This window comes from Desmodus rotundus, chromosome 7, assembly GCF_022682495.2.
Source record: "Desmodus rotundus isolate HL8 chromosome 7, HLdesRot8A.1, whole genome shotgun sequence".
Taxonomy (NCBI): domain Eukaryota; kingdom Metazoa; phylum Chordata; class Mammalia; order Chiroptera; family Phyllostomidae; genus Desmodus; species Desmodus rotundus.
The window spans coordinates 52,416,586-52,436,428 of record NC_071393.1 but is presented as its reverse complement, the minus strand read 5'-3'; the positions used below and the strand labels follow the sequence as shown (position 1 = coordinate 52,436,428).

The window sequence follows — 19,843 nt, the reverse complement described above, 5'->3', positions numbered from 1 at the left end:
TTGTAAGAATGATAGAATTCAGTATAACTATGCTATTTCTTTTACCAGAAAGACTTCCTGTCCTTTAAAGGAGATGAGTATATGGTTTTTTAGAGGAAAAAAAATGGAAAGTTTACCTTATGTCCGATGGCTCAAGACTCCCTTTTTACAGTGTCATACCTAGCTTACTTATCCTCATGCTAATTTTTAATTCATTATACCACCCTTTCCTCCAGAATTGGGTGCCTCAACTTTGTTGCCACGTTTTGCTTCACAAGCATCAACTGTGTTACAGTTTAGAAAAAGACAAAGAATTATTTCTTAGAGGATTATGTTATTATTTATACTTAATTAACACTAATAGTCATTAACATTTTTTACTATAGACATTTGTTGCTTAATCATTTTATATCCTTTGAATGTGACTGTATGGCAGTTAGAATTTAAACTATGTATTTAGGAAATTTGCTGTATTCAAAACTTAATAGTAATACTCTTAGGAGAATATGAGTAGTTTTACTTCCTAAATAACAAGGATAAACAGGACAAAATTATATAATACTTTGTTTTTATTGATACTATATATTTTTTAATCTCCCTTTCCCAGTTAGCTTATTATTACCAGAGGAAAGGTTGGAAGACCTGTTTGATATGTGCAGACACATTCAGAGCAGGTAATGTGTTGAAACTTGAAGATTTGTTTTCTGTAATTTTTATTTTTAAGTTTGAGGACTCATTAACTCTTTATCTCATAGGGGCTTTTGACCAACTAAAACAGAATGCTACTAAAGCAAGAATTCCATTCTATGGAAGGTAGGTCTTTTTTTTTTTAATTTTGATAATCAGGTGCTTCATCTTGTCTTTATTTTATGCTATCTGGTCACATCATAATCTATACTTAGAAACTTAAATACTCTCTGGAACAAAATTGGGATATATATTTAATAAATTATTAACTTTTATTATAACATGACTGTCCTGATTCAGCCTGATAGATTAGAATTGACATTGTTTACTTTTTAATTCTGCCTTGCCTGCTTATCATCCTGCCTTTGCATACTTTCTGACCTCCTTCTGCTTCTCTATTCATTTTATTTCTGTCAAGACCTATCTGAAGCATTCCTTGATTAAACACACAGTGGTGAATTCTGTACTGTCTTTCTTCAGTATATCATTTCAAAAAGTTCGATCACCTTAAAATGCCTTATAATCTACAGATATCTTAGGGATTCTGATCATTGCTCTCATTCCTTTTATACATTGCTATTCTTGTTAGGTAGTTTGCATATGTTATAATGATTAATTAAAAGAAATGAGTCTTCATGCCCTGGCTGGTACAGCTCAGTGGATTGAGCACAGGCCTGTGAAGCAAAGGGTTGCTGGTTTGATTCCCAGTCAGGGCCATGCCTGAGTTGCAGGCTGGGTCCCCAGTAGGGGACACATGAGAGGCAACCACATATTGATGTTTCTTTCCCTCTTTCTCCCTCCCTTCCCTTCTCTCTAAAAATAAATAAATAAAATCTTTTAAAAAAGAAAAAGAAATGAGTCCTCAAGATATGGAAGCCTCCCAAGTGTCCATCAGTAGAGAAGTGGATAAAAGAACTATGGAATACTGTTCGGCTATAAAAAAGAAAATTTTACCCTTTGTGACAGCATGGATGGACTTGGAGAATATTATGCTAAGTGAGATAAGCCAGTCAGAGAAAGACAAATGCCATATGATTTTATTCATATGTAGAATCTAATGAACAAACTGAATAACAAGCAAAATAGATACAGACTCATAGATAGAGAGCAAGCTGACAGCTCTGGGAGGGTTAGGGGGTGGAGAGATACAGCAAAAAGGAATAAGGACTCATGGCCATGGATACCAGTGTGGTGATTATGGGGGAAGGGGGAGATAAGGAGGATACATGGTAATGGAAAAAAAAAGAAATTAATCTAGATTGAATATAGAAGGATGTGTTTGAGGAAATAGCATTTTTCTTAACTTTATTAATGTAAGTGGTTTATTTTACCCTCAGAAAGAAAGTTTAAAGAAGCTAAAATTTGAAGTAATTAAATAGATGACGTTATTTTGTTAGTCATTTCCTTCTCCTTTATGGCTGACCAAAAAAGCTAGTGAACTTTGGCTATATGTTTTTCATTAAAAATTTTTTTCTTTTAGTTATATTTTATGATAGCTTCAAAGAGATTTATTAAAGAATAATGTTAGGAATTTTATTTTTAGGATAAGAACTGTTTGTAATATAGATTTGAAAATCATGGGGTAATAAACAGTTATATCTGTCGGGTTCAAAATTTGCAAGTGATATAATATAGTTGATAATTACTTGAACTTTTGGCCAAAACCAGATCATTAATTCTTAACCGGTATTCTCAATGCCATTTATTAAGTAATCTCTCCTTTATTCACTTAAAAAGACATATGACATATGGACTAAAGTATTACTGAGCTTTGTTTCCTCATGGAGGGCTGAAGGGAATGGGACTGGGGAAGAACTTGAACTGTATCTGCAATGTTAAATATATATATAACATCTGGTGGGGGGAGGTAGTAGATACAGAACTGCTACATAATTTTTCCTGTCTTTAAACAAACACTATTTTATTCAAAAGTTTTAAATTAAAGAAGTGCAAGTACTAACAGTTTCACTGCCCAGTTATCAGTTTTTAGCTTGTCCATCTGTGCTTGTTTTCAGTGGCTATACAAACAAACACACAGATTTAGTTAGATAAATAGATCACTTTATTTTATTACTTTTTTTTTCTTTTAGAGAGAGGGGAAGGGAGGGAGGGAGAGAGCGAGAGAAACATCTGTTGGTTTTGCCTCTCACATGCTCCCCAACCCAGGACTGAACCCAAGCATGTGCCCTGATGGGGAATCGAACCTACAACTTCTGGGTTTATGGGATGACGCTCCAACCAACTGAGCCACACCAGCCAGGGCGATAGATGGCTTTAAATTGAAATGGAATCTTACAGTGTTTTGTACTTCGATTGCTGTGATAGTGATTATGTAGGTTATATAAATTTGTCTAACTCATCCAAACAAACATTTAAAAGTGCATTTTATTGTATGTGGATATACCAATATAGAGTTGATTAAAAAGGGGATCTTACAAGAAAATAATGATGGAGTGAGGTGCTGGTTGTTGTTTCTTGATCTGGGTGTGTTCGCTTTGTGAGAATTCATTTGAATTGAGCCCTAGCTGGTGTGACTCAGTAGATTTGAGGACCGGCCTGCAAACTGAAAGGAAAATTCATTGAGTTGATAATTTATGCAACTTTTCTATGTATGTTACACTCCATTAAAACAATTACTAAAAAATGAGATTTTTTTTTAAGACTTTATTTATTTACTTTTAGAGAGAAAGAAAGGGAGAGAAACATCAATGTGTGGTTGCCTCTTGCGCATGCCTACTACTTGGGGACCTGGCCTGCAACCCAGGCAATGTGCCCTGACTGGGAGTCAAACCAGTGACCGTTTGGTTCGCAGACCCATGCTCAGTTCACTGAGCTACACCAGCCAGGGAAAAAAATGAGATTTTAATAATTCTGTAACAGACTATACTGTTTAAGATAATTCTTTTTTATGACATCATTGTATTCATGTATGTAATTAATCAATTTCCTTCTTATGAACATCTCTGATCATATTTCTTTGCACAATTATAAATTTTAATTGTATCTTATATTTAAAATATATGGTAATAACTAATCTGTATCTTCTTTTTTGACATTTTCTGGCCTATTCTCACCAGCTTATTTCTGGGTAAATTTTAGAATTCTTTATTAAGTTTCAAAAGAAAATCTCCAAGATTTTGATTGGAACTACATTGAAATCAATTAATTCAGGGGAGAACCGACATCTTTACTGTATTTGTGTAGTTCCATTTAGGAATCTGATATGTCTTTTTTGTTAAAAAAAATTTTATGTCCTGGCCTTGGCTGGTGTGGCTTAGTGGATTGAGCGCCAACCTGCAAAGCAAAGGGTCGCCAGTTCGATTCCCAGTCAGGGCACATGCCTGGGTTTTGGGCTAGGTCCCCAGTAGAGGGTGTGCAAGAGGCAACCACACATTGATGTTTCTCTCCCTCTCTTTCTCCCTCCCTTCCCCTCACTCTAAAAAGTAAATAAATAAAATCTTTTAAAAAAAATTTGATGTCCTTACCAGTAATTTTCTTCAATTAAATCTCACACATATTCTTATTAAGTATATTTCTACTAAATTTGTGTTGTTAATTTTGGGGGAAACTTTTTTTTACATTATATATCTTTTTACTTGACAGTATTGATATGTATAAAAAGTTACCACTAATCAATTTCTGAGGATTGTGAAAATATAGTGAAATAGGAATGAAATTAAACTTTGTGGAAGACATTTTCATTTTAAAAACCAAAAGTCTAAATGACTAGACCATTTGATCCAAGTTCAGCCTGTAGGAGTGTGTCATAACAATTTCAAAGAAACAACCCTACTGTATTTCTTATATTGGCTGTATTTTTAATAACAAGAAATTGGAAAGACCTTAAGTGGCCTACAATAAGGCATTTATTTAACAAATGATAGCATAGCCATCTGATGGAATGCTGTATATCCTAAAAGTCATGTTTTACAGGAACATTTAATGGTTTTTGTAATGCTTACAAAAGGATGTTAAATAGAAAAGCATGTATGAAACCGTAGGTAATGCAAATTCAATTACTATACTAAAGGACATGTGTGAAACACTAAGTAACATAAGCTCAATTATTGTATTAAAAAAATGAAAGGAAACATAACTTACACAGAAAAGACATGCGGCAGAATCATACAGGATTTTGTAATTGGGAAATCGGATACTCCTTTATGTCAATCTAGAAGTAAACTCAGGAGTCCCCAACCCCCAAAGCTCACCCAAGCTCCGCCTCTTGGGCCCCCCTCCAGTCTTCCACAAGACCTGTCCCTGGTGCCAAAAAGTTGGGGACCATGCAGTAAATTGCTATATTTAATATTTATTAGAGTTTATTCTTCTAAACTGAAATTGAGATCATTATGACTTTTTCAGAATGGATTAAAGGTATACTAACAATTTCCAAATTGTTAGTATTTGGAAATTTTGTGTTGTGGTTGTTCAATCATTTGTCCATGTTAAATAGCTACACAGAAATGGATCCTGTTATCATTGCCTCTGAGGGAGTGGAGAAATTCAAAAATGAAAATTTTGAAATTATTATTGTTGATACAAGTGGACGTCATAAACAGGAAGACTCTTTGTTTGAAGAAATGCTTCAAGTTGCTAATGCTATAGTAAGTAGCTTTAATTTAACATTATAAAGTCTGGTTAATTTAATTTTAAACCTGATTGAGTTTACAATACATATAAATTATTTTTTTCCTGTAAAACAGATTCCAAGTAATTTATTTTTGTTTTGGGCACCTTTATCTCTATGATAAGGATTTAATCTTCTCTACATTAAGTATAAAATTTTTATGAGCCGGTGTCAGATATAATTTCCTAGCTCATTCATCTTATTAGCACGGATGAGAAAACATAACAAAAAAAGTTTAAGAATTAACTTTCGATAGCTGTTGAATTTCCTTTCCATAAATATTCAAATTAAATTAGAAACATTTAGCTTAAGATGAATTTTCAAAGATTTTCAAAATGAAGCATTTAAAAATAATAACCATCATTTAGTGTCTCATTAAAATTGTGATGGAGCCCTGACTGGTGTGGCTCAGTGAGTTGGGCATCGTACCAGGAACTGAGGGATCACTAGTTCAATTTCCTGTCAAGGCACATGTCTGGGTTACTGCTGGTTCTCTGGTTGGGGGCATGTGAGAGGTTGATTTTTCTCTCACTCATTGATGTTTCTCTTCCTCTTTCTCCCTCCCTTCCCCTTCTCTAAAAGTAAATAAATAAAAGTCTTTTAAAAAATAAATAAAATCGTGATGGAAGTAATTTGGAGAGAAGCAGTTTATAGCTAATTTGTAGCACACATTTTAAACCAATGTTTTGCCGTTGGGGTGGAGGCAGAAATTCTTTGGCTAATGGTTACTGCTAGTCAGTTTCTTTTTAGCTATGCAATTATTTTGACCTAGTTGAGCAGAACTAAGGGAAATAGCCTCGCCTCTATTGTATTCACTTTGGTTTCTGTGTACTCTTCTACTTTTTATTTCTCTATGATTTACTTTTGCTCTTGTCTTTGCCTAGAATGTGATTCTTCCAGATCTTTGTATAACTTCTTTCTGTTTATGTATGCCTTGGCTCAAATGATACCTCTAGGGAGGCCTTCCTTGCCTACTGAAACTAAAGAAGTCTTCCACACCTCAAAACTGATACTCTTTATCCCATTTTAATTGTTTTGTATACTTGAAATGTTTGTCTATTTATTATCAGCTTCCTCTGGCTAGAATGTAAGTCCGATGAGGAGAAGGATTTTCTTATTCATTTCTTTGTCTTAGGTCCTAAGACAAAGATATAAATGTGCCTAATACATAGTACTCCCTCAATAAATATTTGTTGATTGAATGAGTAATTATTTATAATAAATACTTTACATAGCTTCTAATGATGAAATTGCTGAAGGTCAGTAAAAATATGTATACTTTCTATTTAAATTTTCTAGCAACCTGATAACATTGTTTATGTGATGGATGCCTCCATTGGGCAGGCTTGTGAAGCCCAGGCCAAGGCTTTTAAAGATAAAGTAGATGTAGCCTCAGTAATAGTGACAAAACTTGATGGCCATGCAAAAGGAGGTGGTGCACTCAGTGCGTAAGTATCGTTGATACTCTTGTCCTATATCTTAAGCTTATACAGTGTGTGTGTGTGTGTGTGTGTGTGTTTATGGCTTTCTTATTGATCATTTAAAATATGTTCTGATGTTGGATGATCTATAAAAGATGTTTAAATAGAAACAAAATTTTGAAGTTGCTCTGATATATAGTTCTGTTTAACAAATTAACAGAAACTTGACCTATGTACCTTTGTCTAGTTAGCTTTGAAAGAAGTGAGAAATTTGTTTTCCTTTTATGTTTTCTTTTTGCAGAGTTGCTGCCACAAAAAGTCCAATTATTTTCATTGGTACAGGGGAACATATAGATGACTTTGAACCTTTCAAAACACAGCCTTTCATTAGCAAACTTCTTGGTATGTATGCTGGGGGGATACCACAAATCTCCAAGAAACAGTGTGGATCTTTAGGACAGGTTAGGGTTGTAATCCTGCCCTCTCACTAACTAGTTCAGGAAAATCATTTCCTTCCATGATTTATCTTCCTCACTTGTCAAATAGGGATGATGATTAGAGTGGTAACATGAGTTATTAGATGGCAAGTTCTTTGGAAAAGTTCTAGAGCACAATACAAAAATACGTGGTTGTAGTAATAACAGTAGTAATGGCAGTAAAACTTCTGTAGTGTCTCCAGGTGTTATAGAGAGCATGGAATATGGAATTAAACCCTGGGCTTTGTCACTTCACCTCTCTTAGCTTGTTTTCTGACCTATAAAGTGAAATAGAAATAACAGAGCCTATCTCACAGGGTTATTATGTATGTGCATGCGTTTTGTGTAATGTAAAGCAAGGTGTACTATTGTTAATTCTACTTTTTTGGATATTACAGGTATGGGTGACATTGAAGGACTGATAGATAAAGTCAACGAGTTGAAGTTGGATGACAATGAAGCACTTATAGAGAAGTTGAAGCATGGTATAATGAGTAGCCAAAAGCATTTAATCTCAGATGTCTTCTCTTATTTTCATATTAATAAAGCTAGTCTTATTTTTGTTTGAAATGATAAATCTATTATGAAAGTCAATTCCTCAGATGTTTATTTTTCAATAATTTATATGCAAATCATTTTAAATATCAGGCATCTGAGCAATTATGAAATTATGTTTTATGTTTTTTCTTGTAATCAAATTTCCTTAAAGTTAAATTGAGACTTTCATTCGGTTCCTTGAAGTAAAACAGGTTAAAAGTTAAAACACTCTTTTAATCTGTTTACTTACAAATTATGTGTATATGATAAAATATGTAAAAAGAAAAGATATGCATAGCCCATGGATATAGACAATAGTGTGGTGAAGGCCAAGGGAGGGGGGGGCAGGGCTGGGTGCAGGTGGGCAAAGTGTGAGGAAATGGGGGATATCTGTAATAGAATCAACAATAAAAACAATTTAAAAAAATGAAATTAAATACACAAGCATATTTTCTTCACTCCACGTTGAAATAGAGAAGTATATCATTGTGAGTAAGAGCTCAGGTTCTTAAATCTAACATATAACTATTTTAAATTACTTAACTTCAATTTCCATATCTATAAAAAGTAGATCATACTAAGTATCTTCTTCATAGAGTTACAAAGATTAAGTTATCTGATGTATGTAAATGTCCAGCACATCAGACATTCAATGTGTATTATTGATCAGTTTAGTTTTTCTCAAAACGGTATCACTCTTAATTTCCATGGTCACATGCTATCATTGCCTTTTTGCTCCTCCTAACTCACCTTGTTAGGTACTTAGGCATTTACCTCTGTCTTTAATATTGGTGTTTTTCAGGGATCATTTTAGGCCATCTTCTTTCTCTACACCTCATACTTATGTTTGCTAGACCATTTTTGCTTGTGTTATAGGTAGCTCAAATTCAACATGTCCTTACCCTCCCATCCCACTCCATTGTCATCATCAGTGAATGGTAACATTTGTCTTTTTGCCTGTCATAAACTTGGATGTTGTCATTGACTCTGATCTCTTCCTCATTCTGTCTACCCCTTTTCCCATCATTCGGTTAGTCCTAATGATTGATTCTACCTCCTAATTATCTCCATTCCATCACGTTCTCTCTAGCTGCTCTGCATCTGCGCAAGTTCATCTCTTGCCTGGATTGTTTATTCTAAGTCTTTTAACATCTTCTAGCCTCTTGTACTCTTCCGTGAGACAATTTTTTTATACTGCAGCCAAACTGGTCTTTCAGAATGCAAATCTGATTTCATTACTGCCTTTCTTAAAATCTTTTCAGCAGCTTCCCATTGCTCTGTGAATGTTTAAATGACTGCCATCTAGCTCACATCTTCCATGTCATGTTTTGACCTGGTTCTTAGCATTCCATGTGCTAGTCAGGCTGAGTTTCTCTTAGTTTCTCAAAGGTATATTACTATCTCAGCTCTGGGACTTTGCCCTTGCACGTTGCCTATTAGACAGGTATCTCTCTTCTTTCTACTTCTACCCTCCTCTCCTCAGCCAAACTGCCTAACTCGTACTCACACTTCAGGTCTCACCCTAGAGGTCTTACAGGGACATTTTACCTGCTTCCTAGGCTAAGAAGAACCCTTTGCTCTTTATTTCCATTGCATTCTGTAATTGTTGTATTATTCACCCCAATTAGTTGATGTCTGTCTTCCCTGCTTGAAGAGAAGGGAGGTTTCACAGTTCTGTTTTTTTGTCTTTTATGTGCACAGTACCTAGCCCAGTTTCTGGCACTCAGTAGATCTTTAGTAAATATTTGTTGAGTGAATTAATCTATCCTTTATTGCCTGAATCTTTTTCCCTGCTTTCCACTGTCTGACTAGCCCTACCACTACGTTCGCTACCACACAAAACTGGATAATATATTCCTTGTAAGTCTGCTTTCTGACCCCTGGGTCATTCCTTATGTCTCTCCGTATTTTGCTTCTACTCTTAATATTCTATTCAACTCTGAGGTCACCAAGGGCCTTCTAATTTGCAAACGTAGTGACCTTTCTTTTTCCTTGGTTCCCAATATTTAACAGTGTTATCTGCCTTTTCTGTTTTCAAACTCTTCACTTGGGTACCAAGACAATAGATTTCCTATACTATCACAGCTTCAATATTTCCTGTATTCTCACATTTGTATAATGTCCAAGTAAGTATTTCAGCCCTAACCTTCTCTTCCACTATTTAATTCTGCATTTTTAGCTGTGTGCTATAATATTTCTTTTTAAGGTATTGTACTGTCACTTCAAATTCAGAATGCCTAAAACCAAACACCTTTTCCATTTGTATCTTTAGGACATAAACAGAAAGCACTTTTTCTCCTTTGTCTTGTTAGTTCAGTTTTTTAGTTGAAGTTAAGTTGCATGTGATTAAATGCTCTGGTTGTAAGAATATTATTTCATCACTTTTGACAAATGTTCAATAATCCATACTCCATCATGAAACAACATTTCAATTACTCTAGAAAGTTTATTCCCCTTCCCAGTAAACCATATTATAGGAATCCTAGAGTACGTCCTTTTTTTTTCCTATCTTATTTCTTTGACTCAGGATACTAATTTTGTATTAATTCATGTAGTTGTATGTACTTGTAGCCTGTTCTTTTATTGCTGAGTATATGTCATCCACAGTCTACCCATTTCTAGTTTATGGACTTCTAAGCTGTTTAAGAAACTCCAAATAATTATCTAAAGTATTTGCCATTTTACATTCTCACCAGCAATATATGAAAGTTCTGCTTGTTCCACATCTTTTTTGTTTGTTTGTCTGTTTTGTTCATGAAGTTCCACATGTAAGTGAAATTATATGGTACTTGTCTTTCTCTGACTGGCTTATTTCACTTAGCATAATACTCTCCAGGTCCGTCTATGCTGTTGCAAAAGATAAGATTTCCTTCATTTTTACAGCTGAGTAGTATTCTATTGTGTAAATGTACCACAGCATTTTTATTCACTCATCTAATGGGCGTTTGGGCTGCTTCCATATCTTGGCTATTGTAAGTAGCCCTGTGGTGAAAATAGGGGTGCGTGTATTCTTTCAAATCAGTGTTTTGGGTTTCTTCAAATTTATCCCCATAAGTGGAATCACTGAGTCATAGGCAGTTCCATTTTTAATTTTGGGGGGAAATTCCATACTGCTCTCCCCAATGGCTGCATCAGTCTGCATTCCTACCAATAGTGCACGAGGGTTCCCCTTTCTCCACATCCTTGCCAGCACTTGTTGTTTGTTGATTTATTGATGATACCATTCTGATAGGTGTGAGGTGATACCTCAGTGTGGTTTTAATTTGCATTTCTCATGATTAGTGATGTTGAGCATCTTTTCATATGTCTGTTGCCCATCTGTATCTCCTTGTTGGAGAAGTGTCTATTCAGGTCCTTTGCCCATTTTTTTTAAATTAGATTTTTTTGTTTTTTGATGTTGAGTTATGTAAGTCTTTTATAAATTTTTGAAATTAACCCCTTATCAGATGTATCAGTGAATATGTTCTCCCATTCTGTGGGTTGTTTTTTCATTTTGTTTTGGTTTCCTCTGCTGAGCAAAAACTTTTTAGTGTGATGTAGTCCTATTTGTTTATTTTTTGTTGTTTCTCTTGTCCAAGGAGATATATCAAAAAATATTGCTACAAGAAATGTCTGAGATTTTACTGCCAATGTTTTCTTCTAGTTTTTTTGTGGCTTACAGTCCAAATTTAAGTCTCTAATCCATTTTGCGTTTATTCTTGTGTATTCATTTTTTGCATGTATTTACCTATTTTTTTCAACACCATTTATTGAATAGACTGTTGCCTTATTATATGTTCTTGCCTCCTTTTTGAAATATTAATTGACCATAAAGGCATGGGGTTATTTCTGGGCTCTCTGTTCTGTTCTGTTGATCTGTATGTCTGTATTGATGCCAGTACCGTGCTGTTTTGATTACTGTGGCCTTGTAGTAGAATTTGATATCAGGTAGTGTGATTCCTCCAACTTGGTTCTTCTTTCTCAAGATTGCTGTAGGCTCCACATCTTCTTTAAGTTTTGGTATTGTCAGGCTTTTTAAGTTTAGTCATCCTACTTTGTGTAGTTTGTCTGCCATGTTTTCAAGTTTCTTGTATGTTTATTCCATTTTCTCTGATAGAATGTAAGCTTCTCTAGGATAGGATCTGTCTATCTGTATATTCTCCACTGCATCCTATGATCTTACACATAGTAACTTACATGTAGTAACTTACACATAGCTCAGTAAATATTTATTGATCGGATACTGTGTAAATGTGCTTCCAGGTGAACCCATGATTAAGGAAAAGATTAGTTTTATTAAGTGAAATGTATATTCTCTAATATATATGACTCATATATATTGTATTTCAGGTCAGTTTACGTTGCGAGACATGTATGAACAATTTCAAAATATCATGAAAATGGGCCCCTTCAGTCAAATCTTGGTCAGTTATCCTAAAAAGTTTTTTCTAACTTCTTTTGTTTTTCATTAAAATTTCTAAGAACAGATGAACTAGCTTTAATTATTTTTAGTAACTGGGTAAAAATATATACTTTAAAAACTTAATGTCAAGCCCTGACCGTGGCTCAGTTGGTTGGGTGTCATCTTGCAAAGGAAAGTCTCTGGTTCGATCCCCAACCAGGGCACGTGCCTGAGCTGCGGGCTTAGTCCCCGGTCAAGGTGTGTACAGGAGGCAACCAATCGTTGTTTCTCTCGTGTCGATGTTTCTCTCCCTCCCTTCTCCACTCTCTAAAAACAAATAAATAAAATAGAAAAAAGAAAAATTCATGTCAATTATTAAAGCCACTAATTAAATGTCAACATTCTGAACAATTAATCTCAAGATATTACTGATTTTATATTTAAACATATCTGTTTTAGGGTATGATTCCTGGTTTTGGAACAGATTTTATGAGCAAAGGAAATGAACAGGAGTCAATGGCAAGGCTAAAGAAATTAATGACGATAATGGATAGTATGAATGATCAAGGTAAGATGGTAGATTACTTGTTCTGAATATCAGCAAGTTGAGAGTTTCACTGTATTCTTGTGGACAAGATGGGGGAAAATTTAAACTGCAAGATTTTTGTTAGGTACATTTGTATTTGTTTGAAAGCTCTTCCTCATAGGTTAATGATTAAAGATGGGCATCTTTGAGAGAAAGTTACAGTGCAGTGCTTCCCCAAATGCGTTCAGTGGAATGAACACTCGTGTTTCGTGATGTTGGTAGAAAGAACTTAAAAGGGGAGTTCTGTAATCAAATAAATTTGGTGGAATGCTGAGTGAAAAATAAACTAATAAGTTTATTTATTATAAGTCTCCTCGCATTTCTAATGTGCTAACATGAAATGGGATTTGTGAAAGGTACTTTAAACAATGTTTGCCAACTTATTTTGCTCTGAAACTGATTGTTCATTTTTCATTCTTCTCACATGAAGTACATCACTCTGTCTCTCTAATCCTTTATTATCACTGCCTTCTGTGCTTCAGACCTTTTATTTTCAGGTCCTCGTTCCATTAGCATTTCTAGTTCCATGACCCCTTTCTCTTTTTACTTGTTTTTAAGCATCCTTTCTGATGCACTACAGCACGTACACCAAACATATCTTCTTTTTTGTTTATTTTTTTTCCACCAAACATATCTTCTTTTTTGGTTTTTTTTCAAGGCCTTCTACTCTACCACTTAACCTGGCTTCATTTATAAAGGAGTACAGGCTTTGGGCACTGGATTCTTTCTCTATTTGGCTAACTTACCTGTAAGATTGTGACAGCCACAAACTGTTTTTCAAGCTTTTTCAAGGACCTCCCTACATCAATAAAATTCTTTCCTGTATCTCCAGTCTCTCTATACCTATTGACTTATTTTCCCCATCAGCATATTTTCCCCATTCACATTTTCTGGGTTTTACTTCTCCCTCATGCTTTTACTCTATGTCTCTTTTCACTCAAGCTTCTTAAAAGAATAGTTTGTATTAGTCTTGAACTACTGAAATCTGACCTCTGCCCCCACCATTACTCTGAAATAGACTGTACAAAGATCTCCAGTAACCTTCTGCTGGTCTACTCCAATGGATGCTTTTCAGTCTCTTTCTTGACCTTGACAACATTGGCTGCTAATCACCTTTTTTTCTTCGCTTTTATTATACCATCTCCCACTTTAACCCTTACCTTTCTTGTTAACTCACTCTTTCACTGGTGTCTTTCTCGGTCCACCTCTTAAGTGATTATATGCCACAGAGTTTTGTCCTCAGGTAGTGTTTCTTACTATTCTTCTCATTTTTAATTTTCTTTTATTTCCCACATCTATGCTTTGTCTACTACCTAATTGGTTGTTCATTTCTTGTAGTCTCTATCTCTTTCTTTGAGCTCTAGGCTTTCATAGTAACTTAAATAAGATTGCATTTTTCTTATCTCTGTATCTTTAACACTGCAAAAAGTTTTGCAGATAGAATTAATAATTGCAGCCATATCTAGAATACTTACTCTGTCCAAGGCACTGTCCTTAGCACTTAACATATATTAATCCACTTAATTTTCACAACTATTAAGGGACAATTCTAGGGTCAAAATCCATTGTTATCTAGCTTTTACAGACTAGGAAACTCAGATACAGGGGAGTTGAGTAATTTCCTCAAGTAATTTCCTCACTAGCTAAAGACTTGAGAGGCTGGTCTTCAAACTCAATTATTCTGGCTCAAGAGTCCACACTCTGGATCACCTTCTCTCTAGGCACTCATTAAATGGTGGGCGGACATCTCTGTTTTCATGTTTGGAAGTTTTCTGAGACATATCAAATCCAAAATGTAGTGCTTCTCCCTTGGTGAGTGATACTTCCATCTATCTACTCAGTCACCCAAACTAGAAACTGGGGCCAACTTAGATTTATATCCTTGCTGATTTTCTATCTAGTGGTTCTTGTGATTGTGGAGATGAAGTATTGAAGTGCCTAACTTTTCTCTTTTCAGTGGTGTCAGTTTTGCTTTACGTATTTTGAAGCTTTTTTGTTGGGTGCATGCACATTTAGAATTGGTATGCCATCTTGGTGAATTGACCCTTCAGCATTATGAATGTGATGTCCCCCTTTGTTCCTGACCTACCTTGATGTTAATACAACCACTTCAGCTTTCTTCTACTTAGTTTTTTTTGCATTATGTATTTTTTCCATTCTTTCACTTTTAACCTATCTATATCATATTTGAAGTGAGTTTCAAGTCAACAGCATGTAATTGGGTTGTGTTTTCTTTTAATACATTCTGATAATCTCTTTTAACTGACATATTAATCATACATTAGGACTTAGTTCTGCCATTTTATTATTCTGTTTGTTCCCTCTGATTTTGTTCTTCTGCTTTCTCTTTTTTACTTGCCTGTGAGTTACTTGAACACTTTTATGTACCTATGGTGTTTTCGAGGGTATCTCTGAATAGTTTTCTTAGTGGTTGCTCTAGGTATTACAATATACACATTTAACTTATCACATGTTTTGTATCCATGTTTTACTATTTCAAGTGGAATACAGAAACCTAAACATCACTTCAGATTTTAGTGAGTTCTACTTCCTAAATACTTCTCATATATTCCCTGTTCTCTTTGCCTCTATATCCCTTGCATTATTCCATACATTCATCATTTCTTACCTGGATTTGCTACAGTAGCCTCTTTACATTTTCCTTTCTTTTTTTCAATCTTCCTCACTGCCACAAGAATGGTCTTTCTAAATATAATAGTGCTGGGGTCAAAATCTTTCAATGGCTTACTGTCTTTATGATGAATTCTAAACTCCCAAGCCTGGCATGGCATATAAGTTCTGTTATAACCTTATCCTTACCAACTTCTGCACCTTCTTAAATCTCAGCTCTTACCCGTGCTTGGTTCCCTCTACACACAATTATTACTCTAGGAAGCCACATTCTACTTCCTAGAATGTCCCTTGCTCCTTTCTCTTCTGTATTTAACTCATACTTGTCCTTCAGGACTACTCAGAAACTACCACAGGGAGCCTTTCCTGACTTCCTTTCTTTACATTATGTCTCCTTCTGCTATTTGCTTAACTCTGTCGTATTGCTTACCGTGATGTGTTGGTAGTAGCTTCTCTTTTTTTGTCTCACCTTATGTGAGCTCTTGAAAGGAACATGACACACATTTCCTAAATATTTTATAGTGAAGATGTGGCTTAAAAGCTACATTTATGAAATGGATTTACAGGTTTTAATGGACTATAAGCTTCTTATGAGACAATTTAATCTTTATTTGTATTGTATTGGTAATCAAACTTCACCTGGATTTCAGTTCATTCTAAACAGTAAGTTAAGAGGGCATAAACAAATTAAAAGTTGTATTTATAAAAATCAGGATGATAAATGAGATTCTAAACCCTATTATAAGAGAAACAGTCAAAAGACTTGGATATATTTGTCACCTAGAAAATTCATAGGTGACGTGCCTCTCAAATATTTGAAAACCTTATTCTTTGTGTGTGGAAAGGAGATATTTATACAAATAGGAAGAAGTAGCTATTTCATTTTAATATGTGAAAAGATTTTCTATAATTACAGATAAAATAGAATGGCAAAGATTGCCTTATTTTAGATGGTGGGTCTTCTCTCCTGGGGATATTAGTGACGAGGCTAGATGAGCACTTGTTGGGGGATGTTATAGAGAGCATGCAGATATAATACAAATTTTGACCAAAGGCCATCTCATTTCAGAGATGTATGCAGTTAACACCAGGAGGACGCACCTCATATTCTAAGAGTTGTCAAAACACTGAAGCGAATTAATTTATTCTTTATGTTAGAGAAAGGATTAAAATGCTAGTAGTAATTACTTGATTATAGGAAATATAACAATTATTCTATTGATTATAGGTAGAACTACCTATTTCTGTTTGCTTATATGCCTAAACTCATGATTTATAGATTAATAGCATTTAGAGATAAGGTGAGCACTTTTTTACAGTGTACCTTTCAGCTCTGGTACCTGCTCTGAGGAGCAGTTAGGTATGAGATATAGAAAGGGAGGGTGGACATGGGTCTCAGAGGTTTTCAGAAGGTTCTATTTTACTTAAACAGTAGGGTAAAGTATGTGTGTTTTTCCCTAGCTTATGAATGTTATGAATATTCTTTTGAATGTATTCTGTGTTTAACTTTTAAAAATCAGGCCAAAAAATAAATAAATAAAAATCAGGCAAACAGGTTATAACAGTTATTAAATCTGGTGGTGGTTTGACAGTTATATTTGTTTTATGTGTGTAAGAAAGATATTTGCACATAACTGCTTTGATAATGAATGTTAACTGTGTGTAAATGAAAGTAATTGACCCTTGCCTGCAGAACTTGACAGTACGGATGGTGCCAAGGTTTTTAGTAAGCAACCAGGAAGAATTCAAAGAGTAGCAAGAGGATCGGGTGTGTCAACCAGAGATGTTCAGGAACTTTTGACACAATATACCAAATTTGCACAGATGGTAAAAAAGATGGGAGGTATCAAAGGACTTTTCAAAGGTAAGAAAAATAAGCTGATCATTAGTTAACACACTGAAAGAAAGTTGAAAAACTAAAAATTAAAACCAGGAATACTGCCAGTATTAGAAAATATATTATTGAATTTCATGTTATAATGAAATTATAACATAATGATTCATAATGAGATCTCTGATTTATCTGTTTTTATATTCAAGGTAATAAACCCTGATACTTTAAAAAACAAACTTCATTTTTTGAAGATCCAATATATATTTAAGTATATGGAGAATATAAGAAAAAAAAAATTTTAAACCCATTACCTTTACTCCCCAGAAAATCTCATGGATCCTATTGCAAAAATTTTTTTATTTAACTTGTGTTTTCTTCTGATATATTGTGACTATTTTCCATATTGTCAAATAGTCTTCAAAATATAACTTTTAACCACTGAATACTATAGCAGTTGAGCGTGTATCTTTTGTTTAACGCAGTGCTTCTTTGTTGGATATTTAGGCTGATTCCTCTGCTTCTCTATCAGTACCAGTTCTTGCGTCAGTTTCTGTGCCATCTTCCATGAGGCTAGGGATTTTGTCTGTGAGATCAGAAACATAGTAGATGCTAAATAAATGTAAAATTTAATATTTCCAATTTAATGGGTAAATGTTTTTCAATATGTGATTTTTAGATTACTAATCAAATTTGATACGCTTGTGCATTTGCTGGTTTGAATTTTCTTTGTGAATCACTTCTTAGGTTCCCTGTTTACTTATTTCATTTTTTTCCGTTATTGCTTTGTATTAACTCTTTATAATCCTTGGTTTATATCTGCAAATAGTTTTTCCCAGTTTTTCATTTGTCTTTTTTAAAAAATATTTTTAATGAAGTTTTTTATTTTTAGTATAGTCATGTCTGTTTATCATTTTCTTTGATTTATGCTTATAAAAGTTTTTCCATGTTGCTACAAAAGTAGTCATCTATATTTTCTTTTACTCATTTTGGTTTTATTTAAATTCTAGGTTTTGCTTTTTATTCCATCCAAAATTTATTTTGCCCTGAATTATGTAAGGTTAAAAAATTAGCTTGTTTTTCCAAAAAGCTAATCAACTGTCCCAGCCCTCTTTTAATTTTTTCTATATTATAAACACTATTAAACTGAATTATTGTTTAAAAAAATAACAATTAGGTCCACACTAAATATGAATAGTATCACGGAATAGCTGTCTTAAAAAATGAGTGTTTATAGAAGTTATTATCACCTTTTGACTTTGACATTTTTCTTACTTTCCTTGCTTGCTATATCCTCATTTCTCTTTTGCGACAAGGGAAAAAAGTTAGACAGGCATATTTAAAATTGATTATAAATCCTAACATCACATGCTGTTTCTGATGATGATTAATAAATATGTGTAGTTTAACATCTTTCCCAAATGACCCTGACTGTTCTTGGTAGAACTGTTGCAGACCCTTCAATCAGATATTACCTAAGCATTGATTACTCAATAAAGGCACAACCCAGATGAAATGGCCATTGGATATGGGGCATATCCTTGTCATGCCCAACTGTTAATATCTTGTGTAAGTTTTAAATCCTCAGAAACAAACTCATGATTAATCACCAGGGAACATACAGTTCACATCTTACCCAGGTTTAATTATTTTTCACAGATTTTATTATGTTGTATTAAAAAAATCTCTTTTATTCATAGTTCTTAGTTCATATAATTATTCAGATTAGCCAGCTTTGATCAGAGAATCAGAGGCAGCTTTGGTTTTCATTTTCCTAAATGCTCCTGAGAGGTACCAGAATTAATGTTCCTTTGAAATAATTTTGTTGAACCATTTTATTTATTCATTGCTGTTGAATTGATGTCTTTTGCTGCCTCCTTAATCATAGCAGCTATTCTCTAAAGGAAAGCTCTTACCTGTTCTACCCCAGAGTATGTCTCTGTCATTGGCTGCTTTCTTTACTGTGGAGTTTTAATTAAGTGTGTGGAAATTGATTGATAAATGGAGTTGGATTATTTGTCTTACTATTCTCTGAAGCTTTCTGTTACTTTGAATAATTTCTTAGATATGTACAAATTTTCAAGTTCTCTCAGACTCATTCCTTTCATATTCGTTTATCAGCAATCCAGGCTCTTTCCTAATTAATCCATATCAATAAACACAGTTTTTTGTTTGGCACTTCCCCATAGTAGTCTTTAAAAAAGTGTTGTTATAGCTTACATTAATGGCCTCTGGATCCAGTTTTGCTTATAGTGGCTCATTCACAGGTATAGCTAAAAGTATTAAGAAAAATCTTAGCCCTGAAGAAAGTCCCTTAAATTTTCCTTAATAAAGAATTTTATGTATACTTTCTCAAAAGTATATATGTAATTGAGATAAAGATTAGAAGAGAATATGTACAAATAGAAATAATTGTGTTATAATGATAAGATTATAGGTGATTTTTTTTCCTTTTTATTTACTCAATTTATTAAACTTTCTGTAATACCCTGATTGTATTACATTCTATTGTGACTCAAACGTTTTTTTATTTTTAGGTGGTGACATGTCTAAGAATGTGAGCCAGTCACAGATGGCAAAATTGAATCAACAAATGGCCAAAATGATGGATCCACGAGTTCTTCATCACATGGGTAAATACAAAGTTGTTGTCAGTTGCTAATGCACAGTTTATAAGGGTTGAGTTT

General features: G+C 34.1%; 1 protein-coding gene across 3 annotated transcripts in view; it reads left to right on the top strand.

The window, feature by feature from the left end:
* The window catches only part of LOC112296524 (signal recognition particle subunit SRP54), a 77,635-nt gene that overhangs the window by 21,162 nt on the left and 36,630 nt on the right, over nucleotides 1–19,843 (top strand). For all 3 annotated transcript variants that reach the window (XM_053928230.2, XM_045188094.3, XM_024551321.3), the window contains 10 exons: nucleotides 587–653; nucleotides 735–792; nucleotides 5,120–5,270; nucleotides 6,593–6,741; nucleotides 7,016–7,116; nucleotides 7,589–7,675; nucleotides 12,057–12,130; nucleotides 12,568–12,676; nucleotides 17,019–17,189; nucleotides 19,694–19,789. In XM_053928230.2, coding sequence (XP_053784205.1) covers nucleotides 587–653; nucleotides 735–792; nucleotides 5,120–5,270; nucleotides 6,593–6,741; nucleotides 7,016–7,116; nucleotides 7,589–7,675; nucleotides 12,057–12,130; nucleotides 12,568–12,676; nucleotides 17,019–17,189; nucleotides 19,694–19,789 — 1,063 coding nt within the window. The remainder of the gene's footprint in view (nucleotides 1–586; nucleotides 654–734; nucleotides 793–5,119; nucleotides 5,271–6,592; nucleotides 6,742–7,015; nucleotides 7,117–7,588; nucleotides 7,676–12,056; nucleotides 12,131–12,567; nucleotides 12,677–17,018; nucleotides 17,190–19,693; nucleotides 19,790–19,843) is intronic.